Genomic DNA, 19125 nt, shown 5'->3' with positions numbered 1-19125 from the left:
TCCATCAATTAACATTGGTTTTACATATGATTTTATAAAGCCTCAACAACCTGGTGATGTTTGGCTCAATATAGATCACAAAATCATGCATGTTCACTCAAAAAGAGTAATCAAGGTATGAGCAAAGATCTTACAAGTGCAGTTCCAAGCCCAAAGGAAATGAGTGTGAAAGCAAACGTATCCCAAGGAGCAGAAAATGTGGTTTTGATCACATTATTCTTCTATTCATAGTATCTACTATCCACAGCATCTACCACAAAAGGTATAATTTAATGAAAGTAATCCTATTAAGAACAGAAAGGGGATGGGATGCATATCTCGCATTGATACCTATTTGAAGTCAGACGCACACTCACCATATCCCATTCGTTTTAGGTGTGAACCATATTTATCCATCAATTAACATTGGTTTTACATATGATTTTATAAAGCCTTGACAACCTCACCAGAGACTACAAATCAATCCAAGAATGCATCAATGCATGGGCATTTTTGGATCAAAGTAATCCACTCCTCTCACAATTTTGGATCATGTCAAGACCAATCCATAGCAATTCACTTTTCTGTCACAATTTAGGCATTTGTTTTCACTAGGCTATTTTTGTTAATTTAGGTTTACAAGTGCTTAAATATTAAGTTTGGATCACTAACTAGTCAATCTTAAAGCTTGCTACTTCGTTTGAATTGACTCATTACCAATCTTTGGCAGCTCAGCTTTTCACTTTGTAAGACTCTTACCCTCAATCATATACAGGATCCACCAAATACATGGCGGACTCGATCTGGCAAAAATAGTTCGGCCGGAACTGATAAGCTGATCAAACCAGCAGAAGAGGCAATCAAGCCAGCAGAACCCGATGTCAACATCCAATTCTACGAGTCTAAAGACACGTCTTGAGCAATCTTGATCCAACCAAGTACATGGAGCTACCTTAAAGACGCATCCAGTCGAGGGCAGAATACAAAATGGAGAACACAGAATAATAGCTCATAGTTGAGAAAGGTATTGAAAAACTAAACAATTCTTCATAGAAGGAAATATGGGCTACGTAGCACCACAAAAAACTTAACACTCAGGTCTCTCAATCAAACATATTGCAGCATGTAGAGCACCAAAGCAAGGGTCGTTGCAAAAATGATCCCAAGAGCTGAGACAAGATTAATGCTTAGCACAGCCCGATTTCAAATCCTAATGAGTCTTACGTTTGAAGCAAGGGCCAGATGCTTCAATCAAGCTCTAGAAGGAAGATGCAAGCCCAATATCAAGTGTTCGTCATGACCACGCACAATTGTCTTGTTGATCATTGTTTAGAACCAAGCAATAGCAGGAAAGTAAAACACCTAACTCACATGCAGACGTCACGGAATTGTGCAGCCCTCTACCTTTTAGAGGCACTTCAGCCTTGATCACTTAGGACTCCAACTTTCATTGATTGGCACCTGTGAAATTCACCTTAGCAAGAGTGACATTTTTGAAGTAAATGATATATATTTTCTCCAGAGAAAATTGGGAGGAGCCATGAAATTGCAAAATCCTTCCTGATCTAAGTTTTATGTTACAGGGAGATAACACATGTTTGATGGCATGTGAATCTCATATTATGATGATGTTGATATATCTCAATACTTCCACAAAAATCTGGAGCTCATTAAGCTTTCCACATTCAGTCACAACAGACACTCCTAAAACGCACGAGAGTAGGGTAGACATTGGTGGCAATTTGTCCTTCCTGCATCGCCCGGATCCCATGAGTAGGGCATGAGTCAGAAAATCTCAGCTTTGTAAATAAAGGCGACAATCAGCAATTACAATGCTGCAGATTGTATGTTTACTAAGACTGCAGTTGATGCTGAGGTATTTCTTTAGTAAAAAAATGAGAATACAAGACAGACTAATGATAATACTAAAAAAGAGTGACCACCTTTTGAGTTTCCAGCATACAAGATGAGTCCTCTAGTTGACTCCCATGGTTGCCACCTCTAATCCAGTATTCTTAGGCTAACATCACATCCTTTATCCTCCCTAGGACGAGCCTAAATTAAATGCTCTTATTAGAACTTGGGAATGCGAACATCCCAGCAAGTTGACAGAGGGATAGAATCTGTAAAAAGGACAGAAGCCATGGTCGTAAAGACACGTTGGGGACAAAAGTCAGAGCTAAGTGTACCAAGACCTTTTTAGATTCAAAGCCCCATCCCACACTACATCTTGTACTTTAGGCCCAAAACAAGCCCTTTCTAAACCATGCTCTTATTGGAGCAATTACAGCAGTACATCATTTCAAGAGCCCAATATTCCAATCTAATTTTCAGACTCCAGAGAAAGCACCTCAGGAGGAAGATCCCTTTTTCCTAGGGAAGAAGCCACAAGAGTAACAGTGCCCTGCCTCTGAGGTGAAGATGTGTGACTTGTTAATGATCTGAAGTAGTTTCCCAGCTGCAACCACTTCACAGCATTAACATCAGCTACAAAAGCTTTAAAGATGTGGCCTCTACTGGCTATCAGACACCTTCCAAGAACACAAAACAATTAATAATATACAAGAGCGAGACTCAATTATTCAATCTTTCTGAATGCTGGCCAATCCCTCAACTTGACCAAACATAATCCATCCACTCCCACAGTACCTCGTACAAGCTGGCATTTACATTTACCTCCGTCAATGCTTGGACGTCCAGATTCGAACTCCACATAGCAATTCTTTGTTGGCAAGGTTTAAACGATGACATTTTGAAGCTTGAACCAATGCTATGAACGAAGCCTTCATTATTCACCAGTTGCCATCCCCAATCAATAAGACTTCCATATGATCTAAATAGTGTAGGATAGCCATTACCCAGTGCTCATTAGCTTCGCTCTATGTTGATCACATGATCACAGCTGAGTCGAGCAGCTGATTCGGAGGATGCTGCAGCGCTACTACTTGCCCCATTTGACATATCCCCTCTAATATGTAGACTTCCTTCCTGAATCTCACTCACAACCCTTTCCTCCCACAGCCTATTTTCTTCTCTTAACAACATTTCATTGCTGCTTGAATCTGGACACTGCATTGAATCCCCAGAACTAACTCTGCCATCTTGAAGAAGTGAAGTCCGACATATTGGGCACGTCGTGTTTTTTGATAGCCACTGATCAATACACTGAACATGGAACGAATGATTACACACCGGAAGCTGCTGCAACTTCTCGTTGGGCTGATAATCACCCAGGCAAACAGCACACCTACACCAATCAAGGAGTCTCGTGAATATGGATTGAAGGTACAGTCCTTCGATAAAGCAGTAGTCGACTCTCTTTTCAGACCGAATCCTGAAGAAAAAGAGCCAGCTTGTACGAAACCAGGACCAAAACTGGAGATGCTCACAAAACAAAAATGCAGGAAAAATGTTTGACGTAGATGTGTTAAGGTCTAAGTACTTACTGCGTGTCTTCGCACTTTGCTCCGAACTTTTCGTCGAATGGAATGGTCGGCAGCGCCTGCCTAAATGACTTGCTAAGGCCGTGGTCTAATGGTGGCTGAATTGAAGTACCAGCAAACGTCAGGTGAAACCCGTCAACAACAGTTTTAACAAATCCTAGAAGCGAAGATCTCTAAACATGCCAAGTAAGCCTGTCAAGATTGCTGAGATGCTAAGATGTCATATGTATCATCGATTCAAGACATGGCGGCGAGAACGAGAACCTCAAATAGCTAGCACTCAGGGCAAGGGGCATTTCACAAGAGGAGCAAACAGCAGAATGTACGCAATTGAATCAAGAGAGGAAAGAATAGTACAGAGGGAGATACGATTCCCTTACCGTCATGAGAAGACCTCTGGCGAAGAATTGCGGGGAGTGGACGCTGGCACTTCTGCGTCTTCGGAGGTAAAGCATGCAAAACAGCAACAAGAGCATGAATGCAAAGAGCACCGGAGTGGCGAAGATGATGGTTTGATAGAGCTGGAGCTGGGGCGAGGTTGGGCAAGACCCTTGGCAATCCATCGAGTTTCCCTGGTTGTTCGACATTCTTCGCCAATCCGGATCAACAACAAATCGCTCCAAAATCCTGCTTCGCTGATGGCAGAGACGAAGAACAGTCAGGATCTGTATATGGTTGCAGCGCGTTGCGAACCGATTCGTTAGTGGAGGGAAGATGCGATGCGACGATGGCAAGCAAACGCTGGAAATCGAGCATGCAGAGGTCGTCCGTCTCCGTTGATCGATGGTTCTCCGCCTCGAATCTATCTCCCTTGGAAGTTATGCCGCCATAGCCACTATTGCTGGGGACGGATGAGAAGAAGCTACGGCGGCAAGTGCGTGCCGGCAGAAAGTTCCACTCCAGACAACAACATGCGAGATAAGGCGACCAGAGATCTACAGACTGTGCCGTCGTCTTGCTCTGGAAGAACAATCTCTCGCAGGACGACGATTGTCCAGCTCTCCGGAAGCCTAGTCGTCGTTGCGAAGCGGCACGCATACCAAAACGGAACGCATGGCTATGGCGATGCAAGACACAATTGACTTTGCCCTGCTCCTCGCTCTTGCAGAGCATCCGATTGCTGCAGCAGCATCTCTCGCCAAGATCGGGCCTTGCCGCATCCCCCTGCGCAGGATCAGCGAGCTACAACAAAATGCACTATGTCGTTTGTGCCAAGACTGATTCCGTTCCCTGTCCCTCTCCCCTTCTCTCTCTCCCTGTCTTCGTCCCTCTAACCCCCTCAGCGACTGCTTCACCGCCGCATTTCATCTGTAAATGCGGCCTGCTATGGCAATCAGCTTTACGGCCTCCTCCAATCTGACTCATGCCAATGATGGGAACTCGGCAGCAGATCAGAGATGACCTCCTTTGACCGGACAATCACTCACTGCGAGCATCTTTCGGATTCTTTCCGCTTTGAACAAGGGGGACGGATTCGACCGGTTGACCATACGGCGATGCGCTTCCGGAGAGAAGGCGCGAACGCAAGAGGGGAGTAAAAACTGATTGTTGATTGATTCGGGGTGGATGTGGACGTCTGCAGGTGAAAGGTAGAGGCTCCGGTGGGTGTGGATGTGACAAGGGAAACGAACCGACGGAGGCTGTCGCAACGATGGCTTTCTCCGATGCTATGGCAACGGTAGCAATGGCGGAGACGAAGCTGCAATAGCCAATGGAGCCGCAGCGTCGGCTGGAGCTTGCGGAAGAAACACTCTGCGTCGTCGATGTGGTGGGTTGAGCTTTGCTGTATTTCTGCGGAGCAAAAGCCAACGGTGCAGAGTACGAGAAGTTGTGAAAGATCAAAGCAGCGATGGCGGCGTGCAGTGAAGGGAAGCTGGGGGGGAGGAAGACTGGATAATCGATGAAATGGAGGAGGGAGCTGATGGGTCAAAGGGAAGAAGCAGGAGGGGAGGCGTTGAGAGCAGAAATGTACACAGCTGGTGAGGAAAACGCCATAGCTGGTGAAGGTGTTGAGGCAGCAGAAAACGCCATAGCTGGTGAAGGTGTTGATGCAGCAGAAATCTCCATAGCTGGTGAGGAGGAGGAGTTGCAAGCACGACCTGGTGATGGTGTGGTGCGAGCGATTGAATGGCTCTAGCAAATGCAGATTCCTCTCGCACTTAATTTTCATTTATTCACGCACATGTCTCCTCTGCACCCCACTCACAACACCACAATCAATTGTATCCCCCCCCCCCCCACACAAAGATCCACTCCAATTCAGTGTTCGCACAACACGTTTTTATCAACAAATCACCAAACTTGGGGTTTCGCATTTTAATTGTTTTCCTATGATTTTGCCCAGTTTTTAGCTAACATATAACTCAACTTCGTCACATTTTTGCCCGTTTTACAAAATTGATAAAATAATTTTTACGAGTGAAAATGAAAATGTTGCAGGTTCATTGTATTTAGTTTGCAGGTTTTCTGTGAACACTCCTCGGAGTCCAATTGCACTCAGAGCTCAGAGAACTTAGAAAGGATAACATTTCCACATTTCCAAGGTTTTTTCTTCAGAACTTTGTAGATATTTCAGCTAAAATATATCACTAAATTGCCTAAAATTTTGCTGATTTTACGCAACTAAGAAAATGTTTTTTACTGATCAATATGAAAAGGTTCATTGTATATAGTTTGCAGGTTTTCTGTGAACACTAGTTCTTCTCAGAGCCTACGAGTGGTCCTAGTCATGGTTTGGAGAGCAAAAGATGAAGATGAAGGAAGCCCTCCCAATCATCCCCCGCTCACTCACTTATAGGAGACAGACACGAACTCACTCAAAAAATGAAGGGAGAAATATAGGAAAACTATAAAAGTTTTCGAAAGTGGAGCAGCATTCGCCCACCTGAGCTAGTTGCCCACATTCAATTCCCTTAAGAAGCCCTATGCTACTTGTCAGTGTAGGCTGCGAGCAGTGTGTCCCTCATAGATGACCATGTGTGTGAGTTAGGAGGCGCGAAGGGGGTAGTTAGTCTTGAAGGGCGTATAAGAGGACTTAGGCCCAATTCACACGAACTAGCAACGAAGGAGATGCAATGGAGGAGGAGTGCCACCCCTAGTTATTATTGATTCTCAAGGAATCATGCAACCTGAGAGTGAAACTATCTTGCATCTCTTTTGGGCCTATCCAAGGTTTGCACAAAGCTTGAGAAGACTTTATTGGATCCTCATCTCACTTCGAAACCCTTAAAAAAAAAGGCAACAATAGGTGTGTGTGTGTGTGTGTGTGTGTGTGTGGTTCAAGGTATGCTAGAGTCTCTACCAAGAGAGATGAAAGCTATTTGGCAAATGTTTATAATGTGTGGCATCTCAGAACTTTGGTAAACACTTTTCGTCAACGTAATTTTAAGGGAGATACTTTCTAGTTTTCTTGATCCAAGGATCATGTTATTGGCAAAAAAACTATAAGTTGGTTGAGGGTGCGGTTCTCCTTGTACCCCGCCCCCACCTCCCAAACTAAAAAAAAATCCTTCTCCCTAAATGCTTCTTCTCTCTCTCTCTCTCTCGCTCTCTCTTCTTTGCTTGATGAAGCTCTACATTTTCCTTCTTGGGTAACTTAGATTAGCAACTTTGCTAGGCATACTTGATAGCTTCAACCTGTTTGTCAAATGGCATCTTTTCCATGTGACCAATCAAGATAAAAAAGAATCCGAGAAAAGCATCATTGATTACAAAAGGGACATTGTTAGTTACAAAAGATGTTCTAGGAAATAAATGTGTGATATGTTTGTGTACTGCTATAGTGTTTGCACCTATGCTATTTGTGCTTTGCTTTGTTAGGTGGATGTCCAACACTAAGCAATGCATGCTACGGTTGTCTATTGGAAACCAAAATCTCTTCTTGGAAACCTTTCTGAATGATTATGTATTGAGGCCATGGACAATTTTACCCAAAGTAATACATGAAAATATCAAGGAAAGATGAATGAAAGCTCGACAAAGTTGTTCTATGGCAACATAATAATGCATGAAAGCAATTTTGTAAGCATTGGAGTGTTTAATTAGATTCTGGCAAATGATTGATGGAAAGTGCACACTTTTTAGCTTTTAATGCTTCACCCAAAGCCACACTTTAAATTTATTAGGACATTTTAACCTTCAAATTGTTCTAAGAGCAAGCATGTATATGCATGGCTGTGAGAGAGTCCAAATTTCTAAAACTCTTCATTAGTTTACCAACTATGTAAAAAAACCAAGTGTTAGGAAGGGAGAATTATGGGGCACATGAGGGATTGGGGTGTGCTCATAGAGTTTGGATCTAGGATATGAAAGGGAAGGGGGGTGGGGGAAGAAGAAAGTTCCTTTTCCCTCCAGAAAGATCCACAAATGTAAAAGAAACACCCCCCCCCTTCCCCTTGTTACCTTATTCCTCTTCATGGGGGTGTGAGTGAAAGTTTGCATGTGTATGTTTGCATGCATGCAAGCTTTCTTTTTTATTGTCTATGCACATATGGGTTAGAGAGGACTAAAGAAAAGTCCTTGCTCCACCAATCTTGATGTGTGTTTTTAGATGCTACAAACGTGCATATGGATGCAATTCCTTATATGCTTCTTGTATGCTATGATGTTTGCATGTATAATCACGTATATGAAGTCTTGTAAGCTTGTGTGTTTGCATGTATAGTTACAAATGCACACATGCATGCATGCATGTTCTTAGATGTATATGTGCATGCATGTGTGAGTGTATGCATGTGTATGTGCAAGCATACACAAATGTGCACATGTGGGTGAGTGGGAATGCGTGTACGCATAGGCTCATGAGTACCGCTTGTGACAAATAAGCTCAACCAAATTATAGTTTCCCATAAATTGGCTAATGATTTTCCCTTTTTGCAAATAGCTTGTTGGATTGTAGAATGTCGCCCAGGCTCTAAAAGGTTCTCCTTAAAAAAATAACAAAAATTATTCCATTCATAGATAGGTTGATAACACAGTGAATCCATTGTAAATGGCAAATGTCAAAGTCATAGCTTGGAAAATTGAAACTTACAAAAGTTTCTTATAACATCAAATTTTGGGATATTATGCCTTTTTGTGCTCCTACTAGTCTAGTACTATTCTTCTCGTCATCTATGACCATGACTCGAAAAATGATATTAGGGATCTTTCCCATAATCCCAATAAGCTACAACAAAATCTTAGGAAGACTTGTCAAAGCTTGTATTCTCCTACCTGTATCCCTACATGAGACATGAATAAGGGTTTCCTATAAGCACACCAGTTAATTTTTAAAGCTAGTTTAAACAGATACCCTCAATTTTAAATGTGGGAGCTTAAGACGGTATCGAGTAGTAGTAAAATGAGCCTAGCTCAAAGCATCTCTATTATGTTAGTAGCCCAAGCCCAAGCTAGATGCACCTAGAAGCATGAGCTATATGGGTAATGTATGAGCACTATTGTCCCACTTGTTTTTAGTGCCACTTACAAATGTAAGTTCATAAAAGACAAATAGATCGGTCCATGATTGAGTGGTCTCCTTTTTGTTATTCCAATGACTTACATTTTTAGGTAGACTAATACTTTTTGAGACCATATCTTAATAGTTATGAAGCTAAAGCTAGCGAGTCTTTCTCATCAAATGTTATGTTTCCAATGCAAAGTTAAGAAACATTGAGTTGCCAACCTTTCATGGATAATTGATTTGACTTGCAAAATTTGCCCTTCACTCCAACCATGTGTGGAATTTCCCTTTCAAGTATATACATTAATTGTACAAACATTGGACGTTGAATGAATATTTTCTAATCAGCAAATAAGAAACCAATGCCAACATTTATGTCCAATTTCACTACTCTTTATCTCTTATAACTATCAAAATCAAACTCAAAGCCTTTAGAGTTGTTTCCTAAACCTCCTTTAAACTTGCTTCCCCTCTTCCAACATGCAAGGCTATACTGTGGGATGCCTTAAACTTGCTTCCCCTCTCCCCCCCCCCCCCTCCTCTCTCTCTCTCTCTCTCTCTCTCTCTCTCTCTCTCTCTCTCTCTCGCCTCCCAAAAGAAATAAATTTTAATCTAAATTCTTTTAAAAATGAGCAAAGTGAGAAATTAAGCCTCTACCTTTTTGAGATAAGTCTTAGGAAAAATGTTAAGACATGCTTGAATATTAGGGCAAGAAATGTCTTATGAGTGCTGGCAAAATTTGGGATGATTGTATTGAGCATTTTTGGGCAATAGCTATCTGATATATATATAAATATATATTGTGTGTGTGTGTGTGTGCGTGTAACTGAATGTTTGAGCATTCAATTGGATGCCTTACCACACGACATCCAAGCGTACAAATCCAAAGCCAACACATCCTCCTCCTGCTTTTTACAACCAAGATGAAAAATGATTGGGACATAGTGGGAGAGCATAAGGGAACGCCACTTGGGAATTATATCAATTCCATCACTATGTCATAGATCCATGCTTCTCATACACCTAGTAGTGAACCACACATGTTCATGCATGAATTGAAGCGAAGTGGTGAAGGTATTGTGTATTACCTAGACTAATCGTTTGCTCTCGGTCATGGAGCCACAGATTCCATGCAAAGAGCATAGCACTAGGCAAGAACCAATTGAGAAGATGGTTTACTCACATCTCAAAACTTCCTTTTCCTTTTTCTGTGGCCTTTACCTTCCATCATCCCTTCACACTCTCTTGTGTTTCTTCCCCTCCTTCCCCTACCCTTGCCCCTTCCTCTAACCCATATGACATCATTGTCATCACTCTCATTGTTTGCTCCTCTACCACATTAGGGAAAAAGGGAACTCATTTTGGGGCCCTGTAAGAAATTCACTATTTTTTGATTTATTTCTCTCCTAAAAGACCTCAAAAATAGTAAAATACGGAAACGTGGCTCAGAACTGTCAGTAAGGACTACAGAACTGTCAATTCAAAAAGGAATAAGATAATCTTTTGTCTGACTAACACGATTTTGCATTAAATATCTCCTTAGATTTTTTTTTGTTTACCAAAGATTCCACATCTCTTTTGCCGACGTGTGCAGGCCTTTCATAAAGAATCCATCACTGAACTTGGTGATTGCAAGTTTTCAAAATATTCACATGGATACCGCCACACTCCCATGATTCATGTTACAAAACGACTATGAGATTGAAAAACAAACTTTGCAACCTCAGAAGCACAAAAAATGGCCGATACTAGTGAGTCACTATCTCAGAAGAAGCGATTACACCATCTTCACATCGACTTAGAAGAACAATATGCTCCATCACAAAAAAGACGAAAGGATACAGTGCTGAATGCTCAATAGTGGGAAAATATGAGAAGAGAAGGGCTTCAACATATTGACTTATGGTGCGATGGAAGCATATATCCAAAATGTCAAGTAAAAAACTCTACACCTCCATTTGTCAATCCCACCACATTACTGAGGTTTGCCGACGATGGACAAAATGGACTTCTTGGTTATATTTCAGCGCAGTCTGCATTTGCGGAAACGTATAAAATGATGTACCTACAAGAAAAGGGGGCCAAGATGCAGGAGATAGCCATTCGTGCAAAATTGGAGCAGCAGTTACAGAATGAAATTGAGGAGCATTCAAAGAGTAAAAAAGAGTTGACAAGAGCAAGAAAGAAGAGAACCGTGCTTGGAGACAGACTACGTAGCAGGAAGATTAAAAACATTGCAAATTTGAAGGCTGGGACTGGTGGATGCAAGCACGAATTCAGGAAGCAAGGTTAGATTGAAATTTATCATTTTGTATACTCAAAAAGGCTCTCAAATGACTATATCTATTTCGTCGATTATCGCAAAACAAGAATGGAGGTGCTGAATGATATAGACATATTGTGTTGTTACTACAGGAAATTATTGGAGCCTGCAAAAGAAAATATGGACCTGAACCTTCTTCCTGTTAAACAAATGAAAGGATTGCTTTCTTGCGGTGTAGCAAAAGGTTTGATTGAGGAAAAAAAATACAAAACAGTCAAATGCAATGTTGTAGAGGACTTTGTATCCAATAATCAAGTTGATGGCACTATAATCCAAGAGGCTCTTGATGTTAGTGGAGTTAGCAGGAAGGGATATAGTTCGATTTTCCATGCGATATCCTCAACTTTGAAAGATCAAAGGATTAAACGAGTTTTATTGCCAAATCCAGCAACCGTGTGGAGGATAAGAGGTCATTTGAATGAAAGTATAGATGAATTTATTGGGCAATATATCCATATTGAAGAAATATTTCATGGCGGTAAAGGAACCACTGTGTATGATCCTTGGAACAATATATTTGTAGATCTACAACAACTTCAAAGAAGAATGGTCGAGTTTTATGGAATAACATTTGACGAGTGCAAAGGCATTTTGAAATTTGTTATCAAACTGGATGAGTGTGAGGTTGTAAAGGAAAAGAAAATGGAAAGAGTTACTATTACATTGATGAATGGAGCAATTGATACATCATTGACTGAAGCGAGTTCGAAGTATTTTAGTGTGCAGTCAGAGAAACACATATGGTGGTTAGGCTCGTTCCAGGTATGATCATTTTTTGTTTTAAACTTGATTTTGGTCATTGTTTTCAAATCTGTTATAGTAAGACTTTTGTTTTCTATAATCTGGCAGGTGAAGACAGAAGACCATGAAACACTAGATTGGGTGTTTCACCACACGGAAATACCAAGAATAATCAAAAGACAAGTGCAAGGCGAGAATCTCCATGTTGCAGGAAAAGGTGATTTTCAAGTAGAGTGGCACATGGCTGGGGATCTTAAAACACTTAAATGCATGTATAACATTAGTAAAGGAGGCAACTCAAAGTCTCCTTGTCTTTACTGCAAAGAATCAGCTCAAGTAATGGATTCAAAATGGTGGAAGAGAGCACCTAATAGAGATAAAGTTGACCCTGACTTCAAGGCCATTCTGGACATTCCACTATGTAATGTTCACATCTGCACATTGCATGGTCTATGTCGAATTATTGAGAAATTGGTATTCTTATATATTGGATTTGCTTGGAAACTCCATCCCGAAAAAAATAGAAAGGATGCTCTTCAAGCATTGGAAAAAGTGTTATCCGATATAGGTCTGCATGGAGGAGATGTTCAAATCACAAAGGATTTTAAAAAGTCTACCAATGGCAAGGAGGTACCAATCAAGCCCTCTATTGGTGGTGTTAAGGCAAGAAGATTCTTGTCTCGACCCAAACACAGTAAGCAAGTAAGGCAAGGTAGAACAGTTTCAAAGATTAATTATGGATTGTGGAAGCAAGTCCATAATGCTGTGAAAGATCATGAGGCAGATGGGGAAGCACGAAATAGGAAGGCAGAGGTGTGGAGGTCTCTTGATCAACTCTTCATGTTTTGTGACAAAGTAACATGGACAAAGAGTGATTACAAGAACTTTGAGGAGGCAATTAAACATTTTGGGAAGTGAATGAAAGACGCGTGGACACCCTGCAATATAACTCACTACATGGTAAGGTTCTGTCCTTTTCTTTTACTTAAGTGTGATCCTCTTTTTTTTATTACTTACTATGCATTCTTATGTCTTACAGCATATCATCTACAACCACCTTCCCTATTTTGTCAAGAAGTATGGATGCCCAGCAATTTGGTCTACCCAAGGCATGGAGAAGTCTCACTACATGGCACATAATGCATTTTTCAGACACACACACAACACTATGGAGGGAGTTAGAAGGCAAATAGTCTGAAGGAAGTCTTCCAATGGTTTTACCGAGGCATACTACAGAGGCTGCATGCTAAAAGAAAAGTTGCTAGCTCCAAAATCAAGCTTGCTTTTCTTCTAGCCCAAAAGCAAAGAGACGAAGACAAACTCTAGACAATTCAATGGCAGCGGAGAGACATAGACAATGGAGGGAATCGAAGATATTTAGAAACCATAAATGGACAAGTAAACATGAATAGGACTCATTTGTAACTTATTGGTGTTATGTCCACATGTTTTCAAACTCAATCAATAGAATTTTTTTTTGTGGAACAAGTGACTCTTGGTGTTATGCATCAAAAGTATTTCTTTTGTGAAACATATGATCTAAACGTAATACAATTTGTTCACAATTTCAATATATTGTTTGTTTAATATTTCACGACACCACTGTATCTAAATGTACAAATCATTTCATCTTCAACTTATTGTTCATTTATACAAGATCATACCAAATATCAAAGACTTTGTACAAATCAGTTCAACTTTAATATAATGTTTGTGCTATATTTGATGACTCAATCCTATTTCTCCCAAGGCCTGCTGATCGGAACTCTCTTTTTTATCTTGATTGGAGTCTTTTTCTTCTTTATTGGCTTGATGTCGACTGTCTGTTTATCAATGCTTGCCTCTGTTGCTTGTCTGGGAGGGATATCCTTTTCTTCAGCTGTCTCCACCTGTTCTTCTTCTTGGATTGTGTGGCCTGATGCAATCATGGGTGGCTCTTGAAACCTTATGAGCTTGTGTTTTCCATAGCCCTCCAGACATTTGGGCTCCTTAACACCACATGTTAATGCATAAGAAGTGTAAGACAAAAAGTAAGCAGCCCTAGAGGCCCGTTTATTCACATAATCTCCAAATATATCTATGGCAGACAGCCTCTCTATGGAAGCATGGGCACTGCATAGTTGCTGCTCTGAACATCAAAATCTTCAACTGGCTCTACTCCCCTCAGAGTTTTTGTCCTCAGTTGAACAAGGTCAAGAGCAGCCACTTGCAGCCCCTCATCCTGAAGGTTGATATCTTCTTCTTGCTCTGCCATTTCTGTTACCAAAGAAACATCCTCTTTTTCCTCTGCTTTAGATGTGTCTTCTTCCTCAGTCTCCTGCCCTTGTTCATCCAAAGACTCCTGACTGAAGACAATGTACATAAGGAATGCCATGGTTTCCTCAAGCACTCTGCACTTTCTGGTGTGCAAGTTACAGTTGAATTTATATTGATCAGGCAGGCTGTCAAATCTTCTGTTCACATGGTACCTCAGCCTGTCAATGGAGACAATATGATTTATATGCACAAAAACCTTTTCTCCTTCCACAATTCTTCCTGCCTCTGTTGAAGGTATCCCAATAGTCTGAAAGAAAATCTTTGTGCTGCTCCAGTACAGAGCTCATTGTGAACTCCATGTTGAAAATACTGTGGTATATGTGGAAGTTACTCTGAGCCTTGCATTTGTGAAGAAACTCAAATAGGAGCAAATCTGGAGAATTGTCCTCTTCTGGTTCCTTTTGTTTTGTGATGGAAGAATCAGCATTCTGCTCCAGTCTCTTCTTTTTGCCTGTTCAAAAACTTATATACTTTGAACTCTATATGCTGACATATGCAATCAGTGAATGCATAGGATATCACCAGATAATTCCTTCATGAGTTCTCATGACTCACCTGGTGATTGCTGTGGTCTAATAATAGCAGCAAAAAAGTCCAGCTTCCTCTTGAAAGGAGGGGCCTGGGAGTCAACTGTTCCAAAGCAAAAACATTTATCATCATCAAGGAAGAATTCCACAGGGCTAAAGATAGCAAAACAATGAGGTAGAAGTGAGAACCAAATCAGACACAGGAATTTGCAGCAAAACGCGATGGGGGACCATTTGGAAAATATAAAGCACTCTCCTCGCATTTTGTTGCAAATTCTCCAATTCTGTTCATATGCATGTCAAATCAAACACTAGGTTCATCTTATTGATTCCTAGACAGTATGATTTGATATGCAAGAGAAAGGCTAGAGCTCAGTGAAGCTTTTCATGAGAAATGTGTCATTAACAGGAATTTGCAGCAAAATGCGATATGGGCTATTTAGAGATGTATAAACCACTCTCCTCGCATTTTGTTGCAAATTTCTAGGTTCTATTCATATCCATCTCCAATCAAATTCCTTTGTGATTTACCACATTCTTGGACAATATCAATTGAATATGTAACAAGAAGGGTGGAGCTGAGTGAAGAAATATATGTCAAAAAACATATGGAAGAAATATATGTCAAAAACATTGAAAACAATCTAGAATTCTGACCTTTTTTTTCCTTTTCCATGCTGTTGGAGTTGCACTGGTGAATCTCCTGCTCTTTCACTAGCTTGAACTCTGCACTCTAGGTAACCTGGAGATCTGGTAGTGGTAGTAGTCTTCAGGCAGGTTGCAGTCTGGATGGAGTGTGCTGGGTAGGAAAGGATCAAAGAGAGAAGGAAATGGAAGATGCGAGGGTCCTGGCAGGGATGAAAGATTGGGAGGCAGGGGAGGGAAGAGTGGTTGTGGAATTGATTATGAAATCATGAATGGCACAAGTTCCAAGGCATAAAGTGTACCTTTCACACGTGCCAAATTTCAAACTCCAAGAGATCTGGGTCCCATCCACACGTGTGAAAAACGACTACATTCCACACGTGTGGGATTTAGAAGATGCCTTATTTATATTTTGCACTTATTTGTGGTACCCTGTTTCAGCCCTCTTGCCCTCCAGTCTCTGCTCTCTTGCCTCCCTACCTCCATACTCTACAACATCAGCATCCTGACCAGCAGCACAGGTTCATCCCCAGCACAGGGTACTCATCAGCAGCACAGCACATCCACAGATAGATTTCAGGTCAGTAATAATGGGTTCTTCCCTCAGTCTCTGCAATCTTCTTGCCTACCATAGAAACAATCCATCCTACATGGAAATGCATAGATTCAGTCCATATTTTATTTAGTTGTCAAGACAGAGAACTCACTGTAGGAATGCAGATCTTCAAGTGTGATATTTGCATGTGAGGGTAAAACTGTACTTATGGGTTCTTCCTTTAGTCTGTGCACACTTCTTGCCTTCCATAGACTCAATCCATCTTACATGGACATGCAAACACCTTCAAATGACTGAAGGCATATTCCAGCATGCTGCCTCATGAATTTGCAAGAAAACGCGAGGAGAAGGCCTTAGGAATTTCAAACAGTTGAAATCGCGTTTTGTTGCAAATATTGAAATGTTGCTTCATCCACCCTTGTCATTCTGGTTTTGTGACTTCCATAGCTATCCATGGCTGTAGTCTTCTTGCATAAACTCCATTCATACTGTATTTAGTTGTAAAGACAGAGAAATCACTGTAGGAATGCACCAGCATGTCATTTCAGGAATTCGTAGGAAAACGCGATTTGGACCTGTTAGGAATTTCAAACTCCTCATATCGCGTTTTATTGCAAATTTTTCTATGTTGCTTCATCCACCCCTGTGATTGCCTTTTTTTTGTCAAAACATGAGAAGGTCTTGTTTTATTAACACATCATGTGTGTTAGCATGTCAACTCTATTGCACATCGACGTTGGTATTGTTGTTCTCCTATCGATCCATGCAGAACATCTATAAATCCCAGAATACAATCGATGTTTTGCCATGTCTCATACGATGAAGGATATAAATCTGAAATAAAACAACACAAGAATGTCAATAAGCAAAGAGAGAAAGCTTCATCTTAAAAATCCATACACCTCGTAAAGAAAAAAACCACAATAGAAAAATATACAATTAGGCCTGTGTTGCACAAGATCTTTTGGATAGTCTCGCAAGACAAGTTCTTTATGCATGTACACATGCTGAATCAAAACTTCTTTCACGGATATCTTCCCTCTGTCGATTTTAAAATCTCGTACTCTTCCCTTCCATGACGCCAAGAAAATGTTTTTTGTCTGGGGTCTTTTTCTTTTGCTAGGTTGCATGAGCACCCATGCTCCTTTCGAAACACTAAACCTTTCCCAAGTTCTTTCCGTTTTGACTGTACTTGAATTCTCTATCGACGAAATAGAAGAAGCAGGTCAACGGGGTAAGGATGTGTGGTATAATTCTGCCTTCATAGCATTATCATCCACAGAGCGTCTTCCACAAGAACGGCCATGGTTTTTATTCACCATGGAGATTTTCTGAATTTGTAACAATAGCAAAGTAATGTAAATAAGATAATAAATTGAAGTTTCAAGAAAGAGAAAGTGGGCAGACAGACAGTTGACAAGAAACATCTTACTCTACGCCAAACAGGATCAAGGGAGCAGTTTTGGAAAAGAAGAGGTTGCTGCACAATGAGGCAGTGGTGTAGAATGGTAGACCTTTCGAAGGAAAGGCGGCACAAAATTTCAAAGTTCAAAGGAAGGCGGAAGCGGGAAGGCCCTTGTCAGATAAAATGTCAGTTTAGATTCTATCTTCTTGTCCAAAGATCTTGTGAGAATAAAAAACCAATCTCCACATTAATGTAGCACGCTTGTACCTACATAAAGTATTGTTTCTTTTTTCTATTTTCTCTTATTTTCGTGAATTTCCAACGTTACATTGGCCCTCTATTGATTGGTTGAGAGCTTATTTTTCCAAACCATAAAAGGCCCCAAAATGAGCTCCCTTTTTTCCTAATGAGCGACCACCTTGCAAGCTCTCCCTCCCCGTCCTTACCCTTATGTCTCTGTTGTTGTCTCCATCAATGTCTCTGCCTCTCTATGTACACCTATGCTAGTGTGTGTCTCTCTATCAGGCATCCCCTCTAAAAAAATCCGAAAGGGAGTTGCTAAGCCACCCAACACAGAGTGATTTAAATTACAAAATAGGAGGAAATTCATTCCAACACGCATTATTGTTGTGATTTTGGGCCTCTATTAATGCTATTTTGGTCTATGCCTCTCACAAACTTGAATTTGAATTTTCTTCTAGCCTCCTCACTTTCCAAGTTGAAGGCTCTTGCTCCTCCCCTCCTCTCCAATCTTCCAAGCTTGTACACACTCAACAACTTATATCTCAAAACATGTCCATACATACATATGGCAATTTTGATTTTAAAAGTTACCTCTATACATGCCTATACATAATTATATTAGATAAGTATATTTTAAAAACTTGTCCTATCCATAATATGCCTTGTAATTCCACCAAATTAAAAATTGTTGTTCCATTAATGAGATTAATATCTTACATGTTGTACAGAGTGACCACCCCTAGGCTTACCACCCCACAAACTTTTCAACTAGTAGTGTGCCTTGTTCCTAAATTCCACCTCCCACTACCCCCATAGACTAGAAGAGTGCATTATTCCTAAGTTTCACCTCCCAATGTGACTCATGTTGAAATTACTTGATTCAGTACATTCGATGCTTTTCCAATTAGTCAAGACCCTCCCTTTTCTCCCATTGTTCAAACTCTATCCATGAAAAGTAAGGAGAGGTAGGAGTCGAGATCCTTTATAGAACTGGTATGATATTGGACAATCATGCTAAATAATATTTAAAAGATGGATGCATAGATTTGTTAATTGTACTTGTTGATTAGGATATGGTGCTTCTATTGTTGATTGTACATGCCACACATCGATTTTGCATTCATTGAAAGTAAGTTTATGATTGTCTTTAGAAAAAGATAAGCGTTATAATTTGGTTATATAAACTATCCTTTTTAAAATCCAATTAGTTTATTTAATAAGGGCCAAATTTGGTTTTATATTTAAAGAAGTTGAAAAAAGAGTTCCACTCAAAATGGAGTCATTGCATGGTAGAGATAAAAAACATTTATGTGATAAGACTTGTATACATTTTTTGTTATCTATATTGTATTTGGTTCAATAAAATCATAATAAGGATCCATACAAGACTACAAGGTATGTATGTATGCATGTGTGTAGGCTCTATGTATATATCTTTGCATGCATGTATTTACTTTCATGCACATATGTATGTGTACCTTACTACGTTTGAACTCTTTTGCAA

The 19125-nt window shown here is 40.5% G+C and overlaps 1 protein-coding gene across 1 annotated transcript; it reads right to left on the bottom strand.

The window, feature by feature from the left end:
• Window positions 1–1903: 1903 nt before the first annotated feature.
• On the bottom strand, window positions 1904–5478 carry LOC147895208 (RING-H2 finger protein ATL58-like). Its single transcript, XM_087383714.1, has 3 exons — window positions 3803–5478; window positions 3426–3520; window positions 1904–3226 (listed from the first exon to the last, which is right to left on the bottom strand). Exons 1-3 carry the CDS (start codon window positions 4007–4009, stop codon window positions 2848–2850), a joined length of 681 nt encoding a protein of 226 aa, XP_087239840.1. The 5' UTR covers window positions 4010–5478; the 3' UTR covers window positions 1904–2847.
• Window positions 5479–19125: the final 13647 nt, after the last annotated feature.

The sequence above is a fragment of the Dipteris shenzhenensis genome, chromosome 13 (assembly GCF_047967505.1).
Source record: "Dipteris shenzhenensis isolate YYH24624 ecotype China chromosome 13, Dip_SZ_1.0, whole genome shotgun sequence".
Classification (NCBI taxonomy): domain Eukaryota; kingdom Viridiplantae; phylum Streptophyta; class Polypodiopsida; order Gleicheniales; family Dipteridaceae; genus Dipteris; species Dipteris shenzhenensis.
The sequence above is the reverse complement of the archived record's forward strand: the minus strand, read 5'-3'. Positions and strand labels throughout refer to the sequence as shown.